This window comes from Heliconius melpomene, chromosome 20, assembly GCF_056956725.1.
Source record: "Heliconius melpomene rosina isolate 202511_hmr_F chromosome 20, ASM5695672v1, whole genome shotgun sequence".
Lineage (NCBI taxonomy): Eukaryota > Metazoa > Arthropoda > Insecta > Lepidoptera > Nymphalidae > Heliconius > Heliconius melpomene.
The window spans coordinates 3,524,484-3,550,312 of NC_140408.1; the positions used below are offsets into that span (position 1 = coordinate 3,524,484).

Genomic DNA, 25,829 nt, shown 5'->3' on the forward strand with positions numbered 1-25,829 from the left:
TTCCCCACTTTCTGCCGAATTCTGGAGGCATTTAAAATAACACTTTCAAACAATACGAAAAATTAGAAACAAATCATTTACTGTCCATCATTGTTCATCCACACTACAGTACCTATAAATCTGATAAGGCTCAGATGCGGTTACACTTACGGCTGTGTGGCGTGTCACAGTCGTGATAGAACACCAAACAAGGACAAGGTATTTAAATACCACTAATGTTAGCTGCAGGTACAGGGGTCAGGGTAAGCCTCTTACAATAATGGGCTATTGATAACAAGAATAACCCAAAGTAATTAATACTAAATAAGATAATATAATCATTCCCCATTTTTCCGCCGAATTTTGAAGCGTGTTTGCGTGTTGAGTTGCGGAATTCAACGCCGCGCTTTGCCTTGAGACTAGAGTGAACAATTGAAAATGTAAATTTAAAAAACATTTCATTTCCTCGAGTGAGAAACGAACCCATAACCAGTTGCGTTTACAGTCACATATTAGTGCCTCTGTGCCTCTTAAATTTAAATCTTTAATCTTAAATGCTCGTGTCAAGAGGGCGTTTGGGGGTTTAATAAAACGGGGGCGCTCGGTATAGTTCAAAGGAGAGTGGCAAGGGAGGTTCGCTAGAGCGCCTAAATAAATCAACACCTAGCTATAGCCATGGCTTGATGCTATTAATATATAAAATGTTACGAGACAAGGGGTGATTAGAATACCTATTACATAGTAGGCTATTATACAACACTGTTATGTTTTTGTTTTTATTTTGTATGTCCACTTAGTACTACAGCTATTAGATATTAAAAAATAACGTCTTTGTTTTAATAGTATACATATTTTTTTAAATCGAATGTCAATTTTATACATATAAAACAGTGCCTAAGTTTCTCAGATTAAAATATAATAATTAATTAGTTTTACGTTATTGATTTTTATAATAAAAACGCATACGTATTTTGTGTGTTGTTTTCACCTTATGTATAGTTTTAGGTCATTGTGTGGGAATAACCACTTCACTATTAGGTCTAAGAATTTATTACTTGTTTATGACTGGACTGCGATTAAAAACATATTGTTATGTACATATATAGAATATCATTGATGATGATTTAATTAATTAATTTAATAGATTGATTATAATCAGTAAAATGGTAAATTTATTATTAAATCCACCATAAACTATATTTTTAATATAATAACATCACTGAAGAGTTGAGAAACAATGCAAATTATAATACCTATGTTACTAATTCACATTAATTAGCACTTGCTGTTCTAAGCACCACTAACGAGTTATGAAATACAGAATTGACTCCTTAGAATTTGCAGTTTGCGAACTAAGCTTATAAATACTTATTTGTCAACACAAATACATGTAAAAAGTCCAAATAATAAATTAATTAATCACTAAATAAATGATAAGAAAATAAAAACATGTATTCATAACGTAGCGATAAGCAAACCGAAAACAAGTTCTATAGTTGCAAGCGCAAAAAATATATGAATATATGGTTTTAAAACCAAGGTTATTAAAAATTACAATTTAAATCTAAGAAAAAAACAACAAATTCTGAAACTTTAAAAAAAAGGAACGTGAAAACTTACCAGAAAAGCTAATTTTCGTTTCAACCGGCATCTTAATGTAATCAAATATCCCACGTTATTAACAATAATGTGATAAAAATAAATCCTGAGAGCTGCTTTCTAATATATTTCCTTTTATAAATTCCTTTATTATTTTGTTTATATATAGTATATTTTTTAGGTTCTCTTTTTCCGTAAACGTAAGTACGCGTGTTCCGCTCGCTAGCCGAGTGTGCACTGGCGGTGGCCGGAGCGTCCTACGTGCGCGCGTCCGTTTCACGTCTCTGATACGAGCCTGCTATATTATTTCAGCAGCAATCGTCCCCTATCCTCACCGGGATACTTTTTGTACATCCCGATTCTTATTTTCATAATATTAGAATTTCAATTTTTTTTTGTATATTAACCTATACGTACGCACCGTGTTTATTTCGTTTGGCAATATGTAGAGTTTGAGAAAAGACCGAATTTGAAGGTTTTAAATTTAAACTATATTTTCTATTTTCGTCTTGTTATAAAAGGTGAAAAAAAAAAAAATATACAAAAAAAGATAATTTAGAAAGTCAACTGTATTTACTAATTCATAGAATTCGTATTTATAATCGAGCGTATCAATAGAAATGATAAGGCAATATATTATTCTAGGTCACAGATAACATTCCAATGAACTGTCAGGCACTTTCAGTGTTCTATGGCACAGTGTCTCATTCTCTTTTATGAATTTAACTAGTGTAGAGACACTATGTTAGTATCAACTTATCATAGTTATCGAACTATGATTAGTGACTAATTTAATTAGTTACGTTATACGTCCAACAGAAAGTCTTCAGAGAAGTATTTTTAAAAACGTCTTACATTATGAACTGCCCAATAATCCTACTAAACTTTTGCATAATCGACACGCTTTTGTCTAATTTTCGATACTTTTACTTCCGTTACCAATTATTAATTAAACCAAGTAAATGGGCAAAAAACAAGGCTCCGTCGATGTCATAACACAATTTATATTTAACAAATCCGACGACAAACGCGACGAATGTCTGTTGTTTTTTTCTGAATTGATTAATAAAAATAAGATAAAACTATAGATAGTTAAATCTTGCCATGGTTTAAAAAAGACTAAATTGTATAAGACGAAGATAGAGACGAAAAGAGAGATAGAATACAGAGAGACAGCGCACACCTTATTATTAATCATTATACAATAAATTAGTTTTAGATTGCATTCACTCGCCTACATAACTCTTACAATTTAGATGAAAGAAATAACGATGTATTGTTTTTTGATAGAGTATTAAATAACCGATTGCGTAAATTTAAAATACAAATTTGGCTATACGCACCAACTGTGAGAGATATTCGAGTAGTTAAATATCTTTAATTCATATAGTTTCTCACGGTTGTGTCAAGAAAATAAAGAAGTCACAAGTAAGCTGTTTTATGTAAAGTCTTGGAAGCAGCTTACTTAAAGACTTTCGCTTGTAGCACTTTGGCTTGCGAAATATTTCAAGTTACAACATAATATGAATATACACATACGTTAGGATAAGTAAAATGTTTTGTTATTCCCAGCGAGCACTTTACTTTCACGAATATATCGAGTTTATGTTATAAAAAAAACATTAATTGATAATTTTAAAACTGTAGATCTGTATGAAATAGCTATATATTGTTATATATATATTGTTTTAATTATTGAAGAAATTAAAAAATAAAGTCTTTATATTATTTGAGTTCCGCCACTCAACACACAATGCTAATGAAAGTGATGAGCATCTTAACACTAAGCTCCCTCTGCCTACCCTGCTACATGCGGGTAAACAAAGAGAGAAATTTCTTCATACTACCCTTATTTCAATATTGGATATCATTCACATTGCCGAATACACAAAAATCTTTAAAATTACCAAATTTATTACCGATCCATAATAAGAATTGACCATACAACGAAATACAAACAAAACTAAACTTACGGACAGTTCAAAACAAACACTGGATTATCTCATCATTAATATTGACATAGCCCGGAGCAGTGACCGGTGGGTCGGAATCCAAAGAATCCTTGACTCCGGCGGTTTGCAACGGAAGGCACGTACGTGGACTAGTTTATACTTTGGCCGAGGATTAATGTCTTGAAGGAAAGAGATTTCATAAAAGTTGTATGAAATATTGCAATCTAAATTAGAAACGCTACTTAAAATGAATATGCTGGAACATTGCAATATATTTTTAAAGACTCTACATGCGCCATTATAAATAATAATTAATTGATTAAGTATGAAATAATTTCGTCATTCAAAAACAACATATTTTATCTTCGAACATATTATTCATCAAAATCAGGTTTCGTAAGTGTTTGCATTAAAATATATTTACTTTTAATTTCATCAACTACCCTACCATATTAATGCGGCATGAATTGATCGATAAAAATATTATTACTACAAATTTAAATACTGTTTGGGTTACTTAAAAAACAAAAAGACAAAATATTTCAAAAATTACATAATGAAAAATTTTAATTAATATTTAAATTACATAATAGCAGAAACTATTAAAAATGTTAATTTATTTTTCTTATTGTTTTATTTTACATAACGAACTCTCTTTCCCAAATGACTTTATTCCATTATATTAATTACAACTACAAGTTGGTCTGCCCGAATAATTACATGACTATATCATTGTCTCATGAAATATTTATTTAAATTTATATTTTACTTTCTTAGCTCTGGTGTCGAGGTAAAGCACAGCAGCATTAAGCCACTCAACACGCAATACCTTCAGAATTCGACGTAGTGTGGAACAGAGTGTCGTAACACTAGGTTCCCTATGGCTACCCAGCTGTGTGCGGGATACAGCGTGAAGCGTGATTAAATTTTTAATTTGTAATCGCATTACGACATCGATCGTACGATTGTTGGAAACAATCACGTTGGTGGGTTTGACAAGCGCAGCACAAAAATTAAAGTATCATGTGACCGTGTGATTTAAGTGGCATTTGTTTTGACTGCGGTGCACTCGTGTATGACTGTTGCCTGGACACATGTAGAAACATGTACATATTTTCCGATTATGCTTACTTTTAATATACTGATTTTGTTTTCTATGTATAATTCTAATTCCATTTTCTCAAGGCCAGAGATTTGAAGCCAGTCGTGGTTCAGGGGTGCAAGTGTGTCTATAAACGCGCCTGGTCGCGGATTCAATCCTCACTCGAGGAAATGAAATAATTATTTAAATTTATATTTTGCTTCGCTTTGGTGCTTAGTTCCGCCACTCAACAGAGTGTCATAACAATAAAGGTTCCCTCTGCCTACCCTGCTATGCGGGATACAGCGTGAAGCCGATCTTCTTACTGCAAGTTAACGCGTATAGCGCCAAATAATTTTTATTATGACCTTGTGAAGTATCATATAGATGTTAATATAATTTATATAGAAGAATAATCAACAAATTAGGAAATGGCATCGTCTCATATATCAGAATCAATAACACAGGAAAGGCTTCACTCCATTTCACTGTAAGCGTAAGGGCGCGGGTCTCCACACCGCCGTCCATCAGGCCGTAACAGACTCGTATTACAGGAATATCGTGTCACTACACCAAATCCGGTATCGGATGAAAGAACAGGTTGTTGGTGTTATCTTTATGTTGAGTTGAATTTTATTTGTCTGATAGTGGTTGCCAATTATTTGGTGTTTTTATGTTGTCTTCAAATACCACGTGTCTCTATTATGTTCTATTTTGGTAACAACTTAGTTACATATGGTATATCTACATTTTTATAATTATAATATAATAACAGCAATAACTAAGAGCTAAATAAAAAAGTAAAAAAAACGATAATTAAAATTGTAAAAAAAAACAGTGCCAGAAGTAACTGGAGAAGAATTTGAGGATTTGGACTGTATCCCAAAGGTTCCAATCCTGCTACATCATTTATTTTTAGGTCGTATTAGCAATTTTATTCATTTTTTGGCGACTATTAAAATATTCCTTACTGGTGATTCTTAAGTACCACAGCTTTAAGATTGACTGATTAAGAAATCATAATAATATTTAATATTATTTTAAATACTAAGAAAGTTATTGCGTCATTATACTCGAATTTATTGATGACACAATTGTTTTGGTTTATATGACACAATTAACTAAGCACTAATGTTATATTTATAGGAATGATAAAACAAGTAACTTTTGCGGTTTAGTTTACTTATTTTTTATTCCACAATATTTTTTTATTATAAATTGTTTAATAAACATGACAATAAATAGGTAGGGGGTAGATAGGAGGAAAAGTAGATTCTACGAAATAGTCATCTCCTTGACCTTCCATGGATATCAAGGACACTTCGTCAGTCCAGTTTTTATTGTAACATGGGTAATATTCTTTATCTGTTTGGCAAATAAGCAAAAGGGCAAGTGTCTCTTGTTAAGTTCTCTAGGTGCCTAGATGAATTTTTAATAGCACTTATATAAACTTTTATATATATTTATAAGCACCTAAGTAATTATATAATAAATACTAAAAGTAAATATAGTTTTAGAAGCATCTAAACTAAATAATTATATAATCAATGACGTAAAGCGAGTATTAGCTAAGAAGTAGGCTGTATCCGATTAGGTCTTTACCTGATTTTATAATGCAATTGAATGACATATTAATATACATTACACAACATGAGATTTAATGACTAGTTATAAAAACCCATAACAATGAATTATGACTGGACAAGGCTATTTTATATTTTTAGATATAATCAATAACTGCTTTTTTACTTTATTGTGCAATATATCATATTAGCTGTATGGGATGAGTTTCGAAGCGAATATTTCTCTTCAGCCTCACGCTGTTCCTCACATAAAGCAAGGTAGGCAGAGGGAACCTAATATTAAGACACTCCGTTCTCCACTTTTCGTAAATTTTTTTTTTAAGCGCGACGACTTGCCTCCAAATATTACTCTTTGTTATTAAACACATTGAGAACAGATAAAATAGACATTTGATTACAAGTGAAAAGGCAATCCAATCACGATGCAAAACAACGGAAACATTTCAATTTAAATGTTGTTCGTATGACCTTAAGAAATTTACTGATCGTCGTTAGTGTTTCTGCGTAAAAATCGAATTATAAGAAATTGCTTTGGAATACTGTAACGAAAAATATGCGTATCGGTTAAGAAATATACGTACGAATAAGTTTATAAGCTTATAAGGTCGTTCTATATTACAAATAATGTTTCGTATACCTATATCGTTATTTCAAAATGTTATTATTGTAACTTGTTTCATTGTTATTTCAAAAATGTTATTGTTATTAAAGCGTTAACATGAGGCCAACCGTAGGCGCAGTGGCGCAAAAGTACAATTGTTAACGCGACAGGTTGTGAGTTCGATTCCCACTCGAGGAAATAAAATATTTAATAATTTATCTTACTCTGGTAATTAGGCAAAGAGCGGCGTTGAGACCTGTTGAGTGATAGGAATAGAACACGCAATGCCTCCAGAATGAATCGGGGAACGGGAATGTGTTAAGACTAGTTTCCCAGGTTCCCTCTGCTATGTACTTACTATGTGCGTAATATAGCGTGAAGTTATAAAAAAATCAGTAAAATTATTTAGTATTTTATGTTTATTATAATCTAATGTGAACGTTTTAATGTAGAGTTGGTATTTATCAGGATAAATTATAATTTATTATGACAACCTTTATGTTAATTGACTGCAAGTGAATTCTAAATATCACAAATATGAATGTTCGACTCCAAGGTTATTCTTAAATGGGCGACATTACATTCAGTTTTGGTGCAAATATTTAGTAAGTTCCCTATTCTTAGCTATAAATATTTTAGAGTGCCACACTCTCGCAGGGGCACAAATAGTGCCTCTAAGCGTGACTGACTGTGGGTTCGATGCCCACTCAAGGTACCGAGCAAACGAAATGATTATTTAAATTTATATTTCAAAGCAAAGCGCGGCGTTGATTTACGCTACTCAACATGCAATGAATCCAGAATTCAGTGGAAAGTGGGGAACGCAGTGTCTTAACACTAGGTTCCGTCTGCCTACCCTGCTGTGTGCGGGATACAGCGTGAAGATGATTTAATTTGTCAAATAAAATATTTTAGAATAAAAAAAATTATCGAACAGGTCAATTTTAATATGTTGAAATGCTCTAATATAACGATTACTCATCATTATGTCAGCTGTGACAGTATGTTTATTCATTGCACAATAAATTACATCATATTGCTTAAAACAATAGTAGTATTGTCCGAAAAATATTTTTTAAAATTAGTAACAATTCAGAATTGGGCGAAAAGCGGGGAGCGGAAGTGTTTTAATGGGAATGGAGTGTCTTAACACTATGTAGGTTCCCAGGATCTCTCTGCCTACCTTGGCACACAGTGTGAAGCTAAATTAGGCAATAATTATTGACGAAGTGCCATGAGAATCAAATGTAAAGGAATAATAAATATATAAAGCAGAGTACGAATACCTACTTCCAAAAAATATTTTTTAAAACAGTTGGCAATACTACTTGTGATATAAAAATAGTATAATAGCACTGTACATAGATGTAATTCATTTAAAAGAAACATATCTTAATACTAGCGGCCCGCCCGCGGCTTCGCCTGCGTGAACTACTTTATTATTAATTTCTGTCTCCATGAGTACCTACGTCCTATAAGTGACGTCCATGCAAATTTTGAGACTCCTAGCATTTGTAGTAACGAAGTTTCATATAAACATTCGACCCCAAAAACAACCCCTTAGAAATCGAATATTGCAAATTCCCGTCTTAGCGAGCACCTACGGCCTGTCCTTGTAGTTTCTGAGATTTCGTGATGAGTGAGTGACCTTTCGATTTTATATATATAGATAACACTTACACAGAAACCTACATAAAATAAGTTATTAAATATACTACGTTTTACAAAATAAATGCAGAAGTAAATCTGGTTCTGCTACTTTTTATTTTATAGATATGCTACTTAAATACATATTTTTTTGCAAATGGATAAATAAATAAGTACGTCAATCAGTAAAAAATACTGTTAACATTTTTTATAAATTATCTATTCAAAACCGAAATTTTCCGTTTAGGAGGAAACTTACATAATACAAAAAAAAATTGCCGCACTAGAATATTAATTTACAAAAATATTGTTAAGGATGTAAAAATTCTAGTAAGTTATAGACAAATTAAAATATTAGAATTACACAATAAGTTGTTTGTTTGGCGGCGTTGATTTCCGCCGCTCAACACGCAATGCTTCCAGAATTTTGCGGAAAGTAGGTACCCAGGTTCCCTCTACCCTGCTATGTGCGGGATACAGCGTAAAGTTGATTTTTTACTGAGTAATATGTAATAATATGAGAACACGGGTTTCCCTAACACGTTAAATATATTCGATATTTGGTATTAAAACAGAAAGTGTTGTTTTTACGATCGTCAAGAATAGCACCTAAGTAAACATTGACGAACTATACTTTTGTACTCCTATTGAGATACAATAGTTGCAATTTTAAGAAGGCATCGACGCGTCGCGGTGACAGTGCATTATGGAATGTGAATAAATTGGTATTTTAACAAAAGAACAACTTTAGAAAGTACAAGAATAATGGCTGAAGCAAATTTATGTGCGCACTTGAAAACATAGTAAAAATGTTTTTAACTATCAGTAAATCTCGTCTTTAAACTTATGAGTTCAATTCAAGAGATACGGGAGAGATGTCTTCATTTTAATATTTATTTAATAAGATTTACACAAAATTAAAAAGTTTGCTTTTTTTAATAGCTCCATAGTAGTCTAGGCAAAGGAAACCTGGAAACCTAGTGTTTAGACACTCTGTTGTGTATTAAGACAATTTCGTTCCCCAATTTCCGCCTAATTATTGAGGCATTGTGTGTTGAGTGGCAGAACCCAATGACGAAAAGATTTTATTACTCTATTAAAATTCGTAATTAAATATAAATGATGAAAGCCGTTTATGAGATGGTTTGGCCTCGTTACGCGCCGGCCTAAGAACTATGTCGGATGCAAGTGCCTTGCTATGTCAGTTTCTGGGATGACACCTCCCGGACGCCCAAGGAAGCGCTGGTTGGGTGTCGTGATGCAGGACATGAGAGCCAATGGTCTAACCACCGAGGACGCAGAAAGAACGTGCAAAGTGGACTAGGTTGAGTAGGAAGGCAGACCGAAGGAAGAAGATGAAAGCCGTTTCTGATATAATTTACAACATACAAAGGAATTTTTAAATCAAGACAATCTTTTTTTCTCTAAAACATGTTAAAAGATAAATAAATATAAGTAATTATTCTTTCATTTAGAAGTATATTAAATTATAGATCCCATGTGGTACGCTCTATATATCATGGTTCACGAGCGGCAACAGCGGGTTTTAATCTAGGGCAGCATTCCACTCTCAATTGTGTTAGCTTCTACAGGCAAAGTGAACCGCTCTAAAGGAATTGCAAAATCCCTTACATTATAAAGTAAGAATTTTTAAATACATGAACAGTGACTTATAGTATCTATTAAATATATTTAGATTTCAGTTTTATTTTCATTTTTTGAAAATAATAAGTAGGTAATAAAAGAAAATTTAGTCATCGTTAAAGCTAGAACAAAGTAAGTTATTTTCATGACTAGAAACTATAAAAAAGTTGCCTCTGATAATATTGGCCTCGTCTATTTGGGGAATGTAGTGTTTCTTTTGTTTAAAAGGTACCATAAGGGGGAACCTTGAGGTTTGAATAGGATAGATAACACAAGACATAAACGCAAGGTGTATAGCGAATACCTACTACCTACTAATATCTAAATCGTGGGAACTAATTCGTATATAGGGGACAAGATTAGTTAAAACCAAATAAATCTAAGTTACGTCATGTTTTTCAAAAAAATGCCTCAGCTGTTATTTTCTTGAAAAAAAATGCCTCAGCTGTTATTTTCTTGAAGGTGAACATTATTTAATAAAATATAAATACTACATAATTTATTCTGGTTTTCTCGCTTGCTTTTTGCAACTATCATAAAATAATTTAAAGCATGCCAACGCCACGTTCACTGGAAAATACGATCTGCATTCACCACCAGAGAAAGTGATTAATGTTTTCAGACATAATGACAGAGCACACAAACATTAGGTACACTTGCAGTATGTACATACATACATACATACATGTAAATTATTATAAATATAGTTGCGACGTCATCTAGGTAAGTTATACAATTAATATTTTGCACGCTGTATTTCAAGAAAATATATTATACTAGAATCAAACGCGGCTTCGCTTGGCTAAACTTATTTTTGTATTATAGCCTAAGGATAACATATTTTTTAATAAATATTATCCTATGTCCTTTCAAATATCTCGAAGAATATGTGTATAAAGTTTCATAATAATCGATCGAGCAGTTTAGGCGTGTACACGTAACAAACAAACTAACATTCACATTTATAATAAAAAATCTAATTTCGTAGAAAAATATCTTTTAACTTCATAATTAGAAGCAGTTGTCGCACAGGGGTACAAGGGGGTACTGCAACGTGACGGTTGTGTTCTGATACCAAGGCAAAAAGCCCAACGTGGAATTCCACCACTGTTGAGCGGCAGAATGCCTCGAAATATTCAACAGAAAGTGGGGAACACTAGGTTTCCACTGCCTCCTGCCTGCCTGCCACAAAAAAAAACTTCATAATTACATTAGGCAATTGATACATATTTCCAACTGTAAATCATAATTATCTGTAAATAACTGTTATTCTATACATATAATTGCTATACAATCAATTAGATAAGTATGGTATAACGCTACACTTCCTATTAGCCGAGATGAAGCAACGGTATATTATTATGTAAATAAACGAGCGAAGGTCGACTCCGAACCAGTATGTAGCTAGGTATAACAGGATGTCATTTTTTACCAGCTCCGATGCTATTGATCTGGCTTGCAAAAAAAAACGGTAAACACGAGTGTTTACTTTCATTTAGAACTGGATCGCTATCTCACTATATAAAAATAAATATGATGTCAAAATGAGTGGAGAACGTTAAGAAAGTCACTTAAACCGGTTGTTAACAATAATATACCTTCTTTATATACGTTTTTGAAAATACTGTTGAATAATAAATTATTTACGTTTATATTTCCATTCCTTCGCTCTGGTGTCTAGGCGAATCGCGGCGTTGAGTTCTGCCCATCAACACGCAATGCCTCCAGAATTCGGCAGAAAGTGGGGAACGGAGTGTCTTAACGCTAGGTTCCCTCTGCCTACCCTGCTGTGTGCGGGATACAGCGTGAAGCTGATTTTTTTTTTAATATATATTTTTAAACTAAGGACATTTACGAATCAGTTACAACAATCTGATGATCTGAGATTTCTAACTAAAGCATATGAAATTATATAATATCTTGAGTAAGAAATAATTATAACACAGATGTCCTTCTCACGACTCCAATTATAATGTAAAACGTAATAAACGTCAGTATCTTCTAAGAATAATCTTTATACATTATTTTTAATTAAACTATACTAAGAAATATTTGAAAAAATTATATATGCGCTGAGGTCAACAAACTCGTAAACCCTTGACTTTAACTAAATTGGCAAACGCCCGCATCATCAGCTGCACGAAACATTTTTATTGTCATTATTATCACGCATATCGAAGAGAAATCGACGATTAGCAACGAATTGGCTGACGATCAATGCTTACACTTACTAGGCGAAGCGAATCGAGCACAATTTCAAGGTGAAACTCAATGGTAACCATGACTTGTAATGGTAAAATTTTTGGACACGTACAATTACTTTCTCTTTCTAAATTTTAAAATCAAATTACTCTTATGTGGCTCTAGTTTATACAATTAAAATGCAAGAAGAGTTTAAAATGTCTAAATTCAAACTTACTTATTTATTATGATTACTAGAAATGCAAATATTAAAAGATAGTTCTTGCCTGCAGCTACGTCCGCTTAGGCAAATAGAAATATGTAAGTGTTGTATATAATAACACATTTTGAGTGCCCGGTATCTCTGACAGCAGGTACAGTGGGTTACAGGGTACTTCGAAACTAATGCCGTGAAGTAATATAGATACTCCATAAATGGGCTATCCACTCACAAAAAAATATTTGAATTCATACCATTAGCTTCTGAGATTAGTGTGTTGAACCAAACGCAGAGAACCACAGCAACTGTTACACTTTATGATATAAGTAGAGTTCAATGAAAAAAAAAATGGTTGGTTGTTAAATATTTTGATGAAACTAGATCACTCTCGTTTTTCGAATTTATTTTATTATATTTTTTTTTACTTACGTCTAAAAGATCGACCATATATTTACCACTTTTTACAAAGTGTTATTCTAGACTTGGGAAAGAAAAAACATTTTTATATCTTTCTATGTTCAAAGTTTTATGTTTTTACTTAAAAGTACATATACCTACCAAATATCATGAAGTCCAAGTGTCCATATACCTATTTTATCAGTTGTCATGAATATTGGAATACAAATTAAAAATACGTTTTTATATCTACAAAAAATGTGAATATTATATTTTTTTACTTATCTTAATTAATTTATGGTAATAAACTACGTTGAAATTTAAATTTATTAAAAATTATTTTGGAACCAGTTTTTTGATCTTGGTCAGAGATCAAGGGGCGCCTACATGGCGTCGAGACTTAACATTTAAGTCTTACGACAAATCTAAGGCCTGAGGTCACCCATGCACCTCACCTTTATAAATAAGATGTGATGATGTAATAAGACACTTGCAAATGGTTTATAAATTATAAGTAATTTTATAAATGGAATGACATCATTTTATGCATTTTTTTAAATGTTAGTACTATAATATATCACACTTTTTTCTATAACCAGGGTTAAGAGCAGAGGGGCCTATTCTTGCACTAACAAATCTCCCAAGGGAGCTATGTAATATATAAATGGGGGCGGGCTGTTAATTTTTGTATTTTGCAAAGATTTTATTATTTCTTTGTAGATAGATTATAAAACTATGTATTAATATGATGTAGCTTGTCAGTGTTACTTTTGACTAAATTCTAAATTAACAGGCTTGTTTTTTAGTTTTTCTTAGACACCAGGTTTTTTTAAAATATGAATATTTTATTTTTGTGTATTATATATTCAGTACACTTAGCAAAGACTAAATAATTCTACAACAACAAATAAACCTAAAGAAGTATTAGTCATATATTTGTCAAAATTATTAAGTTGTATACTTTTGTAGATTAACTAGGACTTTTCAAAACTCCAATTATTAATAAAATTTAGACATGTGAAATGAATTAAATATGATTATATAAAATTTTATTAAAGTTTAAGATTTAGTATATTGATATAGTCAATACGATTTTGTATATTGTATTTAATATTTTGTAAGATATCTTTATTTATATTTGTTAGAATAAATTATATCATCTTGACTTATACCTTAATTTAACATATAACTTGTACAGTTAAGTGTAAAAAGATAGTAAATTAATATAAAATTAAACTTTACTCTATTTACCCAATGATGCCAACAAAGTTTGATAAGATACAATGAGATTGACAGCTGCAATGGATAAAGTCAAATCCATTGGCTTTAATGAGTTAATATCAATTTATAAGCCAATTTAAGTCCTGCAATTGATTGGAAAATAATTAATAAAACAGCACAAGTATGAAAAAAGACAACAAATAACAGAATAATGGTATTGTCAATTGCAGTTTGTGTTATTGAAGTTAAATAATATAGTTTAAGATTTTAAGTTTTGCAAATAAATTTCAATACACTTACCACTTCTTGGAGATATAGGAACTGCTGGTTTTGGTGCGCTGTTCGAGCATAGTCGTCCAATTTTCGTAGGTGGTTTCAGACCGGATGGCTTTGCAAATGTTGATGGTCGTGAAATTTCAGATTTTGGTGTACTTGAAGGAGCATTACTTATAGTTGATGCTGCTTCTGATGACGTCAATGATGGCGCTGGAGGATCTGATTCTTGCTTTGTTTCAGTCTTGTCATCCATTTTGATGCACTTTATTCACTTTTTATTATATTTTATTTGTGTTTACTTTACCAAACCCATATTTAATATGGAGAAACTCTAATCATTCAGTATCCTATTAAAAATAACATTGAAAATATACGACGCGTCTGAAATAATCTCGTGAAGTAACGACTAATAAACTAAAAATACCTCAAGTTCCCGCGCAATAAGAGGACACGCAATCTGGATCACGGCCATAAAGCAATAAATGTAAATAAATCGTATTCACATTATTGCAATTTTAAATTGTTTTCATAAGATAATCGGCGGTATATAGCATTCACGTGTTTTTATTCAAATTAATATTTAAATAATAAAGTGATTACTTTGTTCTTTGCAAGCACCATAAAGAAAATATAACTGCATACCTTGGCTGAAGAAATAGAGCACAAAAAATGCTTTCCGTGACTTAAGAAAAACTCGCGAAATTTTTACCGCTCATCGTTCCAGCTGAGCTTGACAACGTTATCACCACACGTAAATCGACACATTGAATTTAAATTTATATAATTACTTTACTTCCTTTAACTAGAAAACATATCGACATTATTAATATATTTATAAATCTAAAGAAGTAACGTAAATTATTGACAAATACAAAATTAGAAAATTAGGAACATGCTCACACAACATAAAAATTTACACCACTCAAGATTACAACAGACAGACACTGATTTCATATACATTGCAGCATACGCATACGCCACTTGAAAGTTGAAAGTACGACAGGCTATTCAATTTTTCAATGTTCGCATTACATTGCTCGTTATTACGGGCTGCTAACTGTCAAATGTACATTTAGATTTTATGTTTCAGTTCAGAAGTTTATTTATTAAAATGTTTAATATAATTAATCATGCTTTAGTTATGTTAATGGTAAATTAATTTATTATAAATAAAATACATCAAGTTTACATATAGCTTGAGCTAGTAAATAATAAAGAATAATAAAATAATTAGTACTTTATTCAAAATAATCTCATAAAGTATGAAATTATTATCAAATTAAAGCTAATAATATGTAGCATAAATAATGGAATTAAATATAATTACAATAAACGTTGTTTGGCAAGATATTTTATTTTTCAGTTCTTTTGGAATTCATTAATTTCAACTTTTGATTTGTAATGTCGTACCAGTAGTTTATATATTTATATACTAAAATATTTTTTTATTATTATTTAGGAACAGATTTCTTACAAAAAAAGGATATAATGGTTATGTTGGTGGTACACGGCACACTACTACTACACTACTTCATATTGTACCATCCGTAGTAGGTAGCGTACCTATTATAAAAAGATTTGTATTGGTTTATTTACAGTCTGTGAAAGCGCCACAGACTTATAATTATGCCAACATGAACAATGTCAAATGTTTTGGTTTTCTATGAAATTGTAGTTGATGAGCTGTCATCTGACAGATGTCAATTAAATGTGAGGCGAATCAAATTACACGATTATCTCAAAATAAGGAATTAAATTTGTAAAAATGCTCTCAACACATGTATAATTGTTGATAATTTTAAAAATGAAACTAGTTTTCAGAAACATTGATAAAGATGGCAGCGGGTACATTCATTCATTTATTTATTTAGTAAATTTGAGCCTGCTATAATATTTTTAAAATTAATTTTACATTTAAATTTAATTATAGTTGCATTGCCCTCATCCCAGAGGAGTCTGAGGATATGTGGCATGCGTATAACTTGATAGCGGAGGGCGACGCAGTTACTGCTTCCACCGTGAGAAAAGTGCAAACTGAATCTTCTACAGGATCTTCAACAAGTAATAGAGTTAGAACTACTTTAACCATAACTGTAGAGACCATTGATTTTGATACTCAAGCGTGTGTGTTACGACTCAAAGGTCGTAACATTGTGGAGAATCAATATGTTAAGGTATAGTTTTGCTCTGTTTATTTTATATTTCATATTGTTACTCCTTATTACAATATTTATGCCAATATTAGATTAAGATAGTTTTTTTTAATTATAGTACAAAGTTTAAAATATACTTTAGGGAATGTTTATCACATACAGTTATTATTAAATTTTCAGATGGGAGCATATCATACATTAGATTTGGAGTTAAATAGAAAGTTTACATTACAAAAAGCATTATGGGACTCCGTTGCTTTAGAAAGAGTGGACATGGCTTGCGATCCAGCTGCATCAGCAGATGTGGCAGCTGTGGTAATGCAAGAAGGCCTAGCCCACGTCTGTCTCATTACACCCTCAATGACACTTGTGAGATCAAAGATTGATGTCAATATACCAAGGAAACGCAAAGGATTTGTGCAGCAGCATGAAAAGGTTAAATTAAGATAAATTTTAATTGAACTTTTTATGATTTATTATGAGTGAGGAACAAAACAGTACTGCTAAGTACTTTTACTCTATACGGTACCTGTTGTTGTGTCAATACTTACTCAAGTCACTTGTTATTTTTTCTAGAATTAAATTTATTAGAATTTAATTTATACTCTGTATTGATTTGAAAATATAAGATTTTAAAAATTTTATGAAAATACTTCCACTTTACTATGTCCCAAAGATATTAATTTTTCATAGTGTTTGCTTATTAATCATTTTGTGGATACAACATAGCCTTTCCCAGAGGACCGAGGTGCCATAAAAGCTTAGATAAATGCAAAACAGCTTAAATTAACTTGTTAAGATAACATGAAACTTAATTTATAATAATTATACTAGTACTTGTATTGACTATGTACATATTTACTTGTACAGTTTCATCTCTACTTATATGTATTTATATATAGTAACAAATCATTACTTCAATAATGATAAACTCTTTAATTATATTTTATTTTAGTTGATGTAATTCTTTTGTTTTAGTATATAACTATCAATTTAGTAAATTGTTTATTTTTAATTTACAGGGTCTAAATAAGTTTTATGAAGCAGTGATGCAAGGAATTCTAAGACATATAGATTTTAATATAGTTAAATGTGTTATAATTGCTTCACCTGGCTTTGTAAAGGACCAGTTCTTTGACTACATGATGCAGCAAGCTATCAAAACGGATAACAAATTACTTATTGACAATAAGTCAAAATTTTTACTTGTTAAAGCTTCTTCAGGATTTAAGCATTCTTTAAAAGGTACATTTTGATTACATTTTTAAAAATATATATATTATAAAATAAAAATAGTTTATATATGATTGTTATATGGTATAGAGACCTCACTGTTGGCTAATGTTTGTGCTACTGAATGTAGTAATTTTTACTTTTTTGCCATTTTAAATAAGTATAGTATAAAATCTTTGTCACAACTTTTTATCTTAATGTATTATTTTATTTTGTTTAATAATTTTCATACTTAAATTTTCATATTTATTCTAATTCTTTAATTTTTCTTCATATTTTATTTTTTTTATTAAATATTATATTAATTGTGACATAGTGCACAGTTGAATTCAACCACTCAACATTATTATTATATTTATTAAATTGAGTTGTGCGTCAAACAGTGTTTTTACTCTAGGTTTTGTCAGCCTAAAATATATATTTTGCAGAGGTACTTCAAGAGCCAGCGGTCATGATCAAAATATCAGACACAAAAGCTGCTAGTGAAGTGAAACTGTTAGAAAGTTTCTATACAATGCTACAACTGGAACCAGCTAAGGCATTCTATGGGAAGAAACATGTTGAAAGAGCAAATGAGGCTATGGCCATAGAGACACTTATGATATCTGATAAATTGTTCAGGTAATTAAAAAATATATTTTTTATACTGTAATTTACAGATAGGAGGGTAGACAGAGGAAGTCTTGGAACCTGATGTTGAGACACTATTCCCATTAAGGCACTTCCCCTTTACTTTTTTAATAAAAGCAAGATAAAGTCCTATCCTTTTCATAACATCAAATATTTTTAGATGTCAAGACATTCAGAAAAGAAAGGAATATGTGTCGCTGGTCGACTCTGCGAGAGATAACGGTGGTGATGTGAGGATATTTTCAAGTATGCACGTGTCTGGTGAACGTAAGTAAAAAAAACCTTTATTTTGATTTTGATACTTTTAACCTTTAAAAAGTATAAAAATATTTGAATGATGTTCTCGTTTAAAATCGCTCGCTTCTTCACCCGCTTAGACTACACAATTATTTATTTTCTAATTCATCAATTCAATAAAACAGTTATTTTTAGCAATTTCGTCAAACATAATAGTTTATATTGATATAACTTTTTTATTTATAAACCAATTTATTAAATAAAGCAAACACTAAATGTTAAGGGAAGATTTTTTTAAAAATAAAGTAGTGAAAACTAAGCATTTAAATTAGTTGAGCCGTATTTGGGATTAGCGTGCATAAACAACTCAACATACAGACAAAAATTTAAAAAAGAAATGTTTTGGATTTTATTACATTGATAAAATGCCTCCAATATTAGATTTTCGAATGTATCTTCCATGTACGGACAGCTAGCAGTTACAAGTTTATTATACGTATAGAAAATAAAAGTACCTGAATAAATTTCTTTTGAATTGAAATTTTAAATCTAATCTTTAAAATTTTAGATTTCCATATACTTAATGAACTTTAAAAAATCATGTAAAACAATTGTCAATATAGTAAATTTTAAAGTATAAGAATATTGACTGTTATTTATGATTGCATTTCAGAACTGGACCAATTGACTGGAATTGCGGCTGTTTTACGTTTCCCAATGCCAGAGCTTGAGGACAGCGATGGAGATGAAAGTGACTCAGATTCTGATTAAAAAAAAATAAAGACATGTTTTATTTGTTATTTACTTGAGCTGTTATTTTTAAATGTTGATCTTTGTAATGTATTTGATATTTCTAAGCAACTTTGATATGGTGGTTCTCCAATACAAAATGTATAATTATATTATTTTGCAATAGATTTAAATGCTAAGGTCTGATTTCTATATTAATACTGTATCTAATTATAATATATTTATTATCTTAAATGGGAACACCTGAGAAGAATTCCAAAAATATAGTGAGAAATAAAAGATCATTTACACGAAATTATTTGATTTATTTCAATGTTAAGCAGATGCAGCTTCAATAGCTTTTGTTCTTTGCTTGCGTTTTTCCGCTTTTTTGTTTTCCTTTACTTTTTCGTCATGAAGACGCCTCTTCTTTCTCAACAGCCATATTTCCTTCTTACGTTTTTCTTGCCCAGCTTTCATGCTTTTATACAAGTTCCTGTGTTTCTTCTTTACAAGTTTTTCCCTTAATCTGAATGCTTGTTTGTCTTCAATTTGATTTTGATATGGGTTTTCTTTATGTGGTACACCAGTAGTGACTGCCATAGCCTTTTTCTAAAAGAAAATAAGACTTTTAGAAATATTTTGTTATAAAATTCAATTAAAACGAAAGTTTTTATTTATAAAAAATGTGATATAATACAATCTTTTGTTTTATAAAATAAATTGTGGTATAAACTATATTATTATAAAGTTTCATCTAAATCTGTTTATTACTTTTTAAATGAAATTAGAACAAATATCCCTCCTCACAAACTTTCACATTTGCAATATTAGTAGGTAGGTAGGTAGTGTAAACTTACCTTCTTCTTAGCCAGTTTCTTTTTCTCAGGATCTACATCACCATCATCTTCACTCCCTGATGATGAGTCTTGTTCAACCTCCTGATTGTATTGTTTAGTGAGGGCTTCTTCAGCGTCTCCATCACTTTCCTCTTCTTCGGTTTCTTTATCTTCATCACTTGCCTCTTCAATTTCTTCATCTGATGCATCATCTGAAAAAAAAGTTAAATTATATATATTTTTAGCTTCGATAGTATCCTGTATGTAGCAAGCGAGGAAGTGGGAACCTAGTGTTAAGACAATTTGTTTTTCACCTTTTGCCACTCGCAGTATTGCATGTTCAGTGGCGGAACTCAACGCCACGCTTTGCTAGTTACAAGAGCAATAAAACTGCACTGTAAAATAAAAATAAATATCTTTTCCACAAGTGGAGATTGAACCCACAACCTATATACGTACAATAAGACACTATTCCATTATACACAACAACCTACCTCAATTACACATAATTTTGAAATATTTTTAAGTGGTTAGTTATATCATGTATAACATAAAAAAACTAATTAAAATCATTGTCTTACCTAGAGGTTTCAAGTTAGGATCATTAAGTGCTCTTTCTTCTGGTGGCATGTATACTTGATCTCTAGTTTTATCTACAAATGGTGATAAATGTGGCGGCAATACAGCTCCCATCAAATATTTATTGATTGGAAGTAGGCTTCTTGCATTTACACTATCAAACAGCCATTGTGGCTGAATATAGTATCTAGATAGATATTGCTTATCCATACTGGGCCTGTCCACTATCTGATAAGCAATTGATTCATCAGATTCATCAAAAGTAGCTCCGACAAAATAGTCTTTGTCCCAAGACACTTCACCTCCGAAACAACGAATTATGAATACTAGAGGTTCTCTAGGGACTTCTCTGTTAATGAAAAATTTGAGGCCTTTGAACATTGTTTTTAGTTTTTTTACTTTTTCAGCCTCAAGCTTAGCTTCTTCTAATTTTTGAGGGTCTGCATCTTCTGTATTAAATATGTCAATCTCTGGTAGTTCTTCTACTTCATTCGCACCAGTAATTTTTGCTACTGATAGATTCATAGCAGCTATCCGTTCGGCAACATAGGCATGTTCATCAACAAGATCTTTCTCAGTTTCAGAATTGAATGCACTAGTTAGTTTAGGCGGATATACTAAATTTAATGAATGATAGAGTTTGAAATTAACAAATCCCAACATCATAATGTAAAATTCAACGAATGTAGACATTATTTTGAAATCCACTTCATCTTTGTTTTGAGGCTGAAAAGAAATTTTGAAATTAGTATTAGTTAGAACATAGGATGTTTCTTGGGTTGATTTCTTTAATTTTTTTCCATACTTAAATAAAAAGATAGGAATTTAGTAATTTAACTTTTTCGACATTTATGTATTAAAAAAAGAAAAATGTTTTTAATAGTAACTAATTAAATTTTAATAGAGGATCAAATATTATTTTTTATCATTGCCAATCTTTGAATGGTCAATAAAAATAATTATTTTCATATTAATTTAAAAGGTGCTTAGCCAACAAGGAAAACATTTAGATGTCACAAATATTCTTAGCATTGATAAATTATGCTAAGGGTATAGCCCTGCATTACTGTTACATAGTGTATCCCAAATGACTCAACTCCCTGACCATATTTAAATTTATCAAAATTTATCAATCTAGCATGTTCAATAAAAAAATTGGCTGAATCAAATTCACTAGTATTGATCTAGACAAATAACCGATTTAAACACGCCTAGGCTAGGATTACTTACTTGGAATGAGAAATGATGGGGCACAATCCATGTTATTGTTTGTCCTTCAATTTCTGCTTGATAATAATAACCTTTTACTGAGACAAATACTTTACGAAGGGCTTTAGCTGCAATTACTGCGTGCATAAATTCCACAGTCAACCTCCTGCAGAGAAGAGACTGATCTCGAGGGACTTTTTTAAGTGATGGAAAGGTACTGAACAAAAAGCAAAGTGTTAAACAGTCATCTAAATCTCTTACGGCATCCACAAATGTGGGATATCTTTCCTTAACTATGTGATCAATATTAACTTCTGGGTAGTCCCTGAAATACTTCCTCATTTTTCGATATTCTCGCATAGCACGAGCTTTGCGGATTTTTTGTTGGTAAACCTGAAATTTTTATTTTATACATGATATAATTAAGAGAACAGAAACAATTAATGTAGCTAAAAAAGGAACAATAAAAAGTACAAACTTTGCTTACAATGTAAATATGGATAAGAGGCAAAAAACTACTACATTATTTGGAAAGCCTCAGAAATGGATAGTTTTCCATGTCATTTGTAAGGTTGTAGCTAATGCGAATATATAAAAATGTATTTACCTTTAAATCTCGCAGTTTCCATATTATTGGCTCGTGTAGCAAGAATTTTATATCTTTTGTGTGATAGAGGGTTTTGATGCCGCCAGCCCCTTTTTGAGCTCTTTTGCGGTTACGAGGTTCCCGAGGATATATTCCTTTTAATATGCAAATACGTCGGAAATCTTTCAAAGATAACTGAAGTTTCTTTAATGCAGCTTTCCTTGTTATAAACTGCGCTCCTTCTCCTGATGAATACTGTAAGCGTAATTTTTTGGTTAGTATCGTGTTGATAAACACGTGTTACACTGGTCAATATAAACATACCTTCTTCTTTTTCTTGGAAACCATATTGTCTGATCACTTGTGCTTGAGAATATAGCTTGTTTCAATATTATTTTAGTGAATTATTTGTTATTTTATTATTAAATAATAATTTAGAAATACTGCGCAACATGTGCAGATTTCGTATGTTGACTTAAAAGGGTGACAGCTGACATTGACATGTTAGGGGTAACCTCCATAACAGATACAAAACATTTTTATATAGAAGTTTTAAAAATCTTCATATAAAAATTGTTTTAATGAAAACTATAATTAGTTGGCATATTCTTTTATTTTTAATGGTTTATATCTTATAATAATGATCTTTTACATATTTCTTAACTTTATTTAAATTATTACGAACTTTCGTTGCTGGTTTCGTTTGGAATTGAAGATGGTGCAGCATTTTGATTTGATGCATTTGACCACGCATTAGGATCTATCATTATGTATTGATACGGAAATGCATATGGATGAGGCCATTGTGCAGTAGGTTGTGAGACAATTGTTGGAGAATTTTCTTCACTATTCTCTAGATCTTTCAAGGCATTTATTGCATTAGCGAGTGCAGATATCATGTAGGGGTAAAAGTATGGAGAATACGCGTGAGCAGGAAATTCAGAAGGACAAGGAGTGACATTTGATCCTTCAAAAGATTTTGTAGTTGACGGGATGGCATATGGGTGAGGTGTTAGTAAATTACCCTCCCCTCCGTGAGCGTATTTCAAAGCTGGACTCGTTACAACAGCTTTCTTTTGAGTTGTAACCGTTCCTTCATTTGATGAAGAGCTTCTGATCAGAGTTGAAGATAAAGACACGGGAATTTTCGAAGTCTGTTTTTGTTTGGATGTAGGTAAAAAGTTTATGGGTTGGTCTGTTAACCATTGTGACTTTACTCCGGTATCTTCAGTAGCTGCTACGTACAGGTCTCCAGTAGTTCCGTCTGTAGATGGCTTAACATATAACCCGTGTACTGGTTGTAAACGCTTTGAAGCGTCCAATAGCAAATGACATCGTACACAGCTAATAAATGCAAATATCAGTACTGTAGATATTTTTTTGAACATTTTTATAAATTAGTCACACTTTAACAACTTTTAGTTATAATGTAAAATATTCATTGAGTTATTCCTTATATAATGAACTACGCTACATTCAGATAACGTTTTAAAGATTTTAATCATGATCTTAAATTATCTAAGATTTATTTAAGACACGTTTTTGTCTTTCATAATCATATGCCGGAGATAAGCAAATTCACATATTTTTGTGTACCGGTACCTACTATGTATATTTTTATTTTGAAAATTAATTATTAAAATTTTAGATGAAGATATTTGATGTTGTGATAATATTAGTTTGAGCAAAAAAAATCTTATTTATATCAATTAAAATAAATTAAAAAAAGATTACACCATTCTATAAAAACTTAGAAAATTCCAGAACATGAACCCGCACTGTTACTCTGTTGGATATCACGTTCACGCATCCATTAGTTCCAGCTTACAAATCAAGCTATATATAATACATATATATTCACATTACTTTGTAGTAAAATATTGCGGTTAAGGTTGTTAATTTAATGTTATTTATAGAAACCTGTAAAATATTTATATACAGAATATTCTTACTTCATGCTAAATCGATAGATAAATACATTAAAACGTTTACAATTTTAATATGTAATGTGTAATAATGGTAATACATAATATTTGGAAATATCAATTTATATTAAGATAATTTTAGTTTAAAACATTAAATATTTCATTCATTCGAATGGGTATCGAACCCACTATCAGTCGCGTTTACAGTCACACACTTGTCTCCCTGCGCCACGACATGCCTAAAAAAAAAAGTGATAGTAAATACAGTTTGTTTTTGTCATCACCACTTTAAATGAAACCACAACTACTCTATAAAAGCCTAATACAATTAAAATAAAAGAGATTTTGCCAAAAAATTATTAATAAAATTATCATTGTAAAATAAAACGCCAACATACGACTGTTTACTTATATCTTTTATTATAATATATAAATAGGTTTATATTTCTTTTCTGAAACAAAAATATAAAGTAATATATCACCGTAAAAACACCTTAGGTGTACCTATCACGTTATGTTTTTAAAAATGTTAGCCACTTTTTTATTTTTATTACATTTGATAAGAATTGCATTAGTGTTTCAATCTTCTGCATGTTTACGGAAAAATGAAGAGTTTTCTCTATGTGGATGGAAATGTCCACCGACATGCGTCAATTTTCGGTTGTTAAGTAAAAGTGGGGATTTATGTCCGAGGAAATGGGAATGCTGGGTGGGTTGCCGGTGTTCCGCGGGATTTATCAGAGATGAATATACCAAAGATTGTGTATTTGTTCACCAATGCCCAAGTAAGTATATAACGTAAATACTAATACAATACGTGAGTAAAATGCTAAATTGCGTCTTAGGTATATAAATTAAAAATTCCATAAACGCACGTCTTGATTACAAGGAAATGGAAGAGTAAGGAAAACAATTGTGAAATTGATATATGCTTATTTTGTTTATTTGTAGTTAAAATTATGACGATATTTTTCCGATGTATCGTTGGCAAATGCTGTTAAATAATTGTTTTAAATATTTTAAGTATAAGTTCTTCTCTATAATGTTTATTTCATAAAAACTTATGTTGTGATTCAGTTTAAAATTTTGGATGTAGTAGGATTTGAACCTGGGCCTCTTATTATATTCAGGCGCTCTAGCTAACTAAGTTCTAAAACTAACATTTGAAAATTACCTGCATAAAATAAATTAATACTTATGAGTTATTTATATTTTCTTTTTCACATAATATATCGATGCTCTCGCTATTGTATTAAACTTTATATGCCTTCCCATACATTATAAGAATGTGCGATGAAAACTAACACCGTTCATAGGTAAATGTTATGT

General features: G+C 31.0%; 4 protein-coding genes across 18 annotated transcripts in view; 1 reads left to right on the forward strand and 3 right to left on the reverse strand.

The window, feature by feature from the left end:
- The window catches only part of CLIP-190 (Cytoplasmic linker protein 190), a 40,156-nt gene extending 24,748 nt beyond the window's left edge, over positions 1–15,408 (reverse strand). For 4 of the 15 annotated variants that reach the window (XM_085205268.1, XM_085205269.1, XM_085205267.1 and 1 more), the window contains exons 1-2: positions 15,023–15,314; positions 14,405–14,727 (exon numbers count right to left, since the gene is read on the reverse strand). In XM_085205268.1, the coding sequence (XP_085061394.1) occupies positions 14,405–14,633 (229 nt within the window). In that variant the 5' untranslated portion in view covers positions 14,634–14,727; positions 15,023–15,314. Of the gene's footprint in view, positions 1–1,599; positions 1,865–14,404; positions 14,778–15,022 lie in introns of those variants that run through there. The other 11 variants (XM_085205283.1, XM_085205282.1, XM_085205274.1 and 8 more) reach the window with 7 other exon arrangements.
- Positions 15,409–16,055: 647 nt separating this feature from the next.
- On the forward strand, positions 16,056–19,678 carry pelo (pelota mRNA surveillance and ribosome rescue factor). The gene is made up of 7 exons (XM_085205285.1): positions 16,056–16,225; positions 16,311–16,554; positions 16,714–16,968; positions 17,556–17,778; positions 18,195–18,387; positions 18,557–18,663; positions 19,307–19,678. Exons 1-7 carry the CDS (start codon positions 16,185–16,187, stop codon positions 19,402–19,404), a joined length of 1,161 nt encoding a protein of 386 aa, XP_085061411.1. The 5' UTR covers positions 16,056–16,184; the 3' UTR covers positions 19,405–19,678.
- On the reverse strand, positions 19,668–23,065 carry LOC146527579 (pescadillo homolog). The gene is made up of 6 exons (XM_085205284.1): positions 22,900–23,065; positions 22,597–22,830; positions 22,011–22,382; positions 20,783–21,506; positions 20,223–20,413; positions 19,668–19,974 (listed from the first exon to the last, which is right to left on the reverse strand). Exons 1-6 carry the CDS (start codon positions 22,921–22,923, stop codon positions 19,699–19,701), a joined length of 1,821 nt encoding a protein of 606 aa, XP_085061410.1. The 5' UTR covers positions 22,924–23,065; the 3' UTR covers positions 19,668–19,698.
- Positions 23,066–23,173: 108 nt separating this feature from the next.
- On the reverse strand, positions 23,174–24,026 carry LOC146527580 (uncharacterized). The gene has a single exon (XM_085205286.1). It carries the CDS (start codon positions 23,961–23,963, stop codon positions 23,253–23,255), a length of 711 nt encoding a protein of 236 aa, XP_085061412.1. The 5' UTR covers positions 23,964–24,026; the 3' UTR covers positions 23,174–23,252.
- Positions 24,027–25,829: the final 1,803 nt, after the last annotated feature.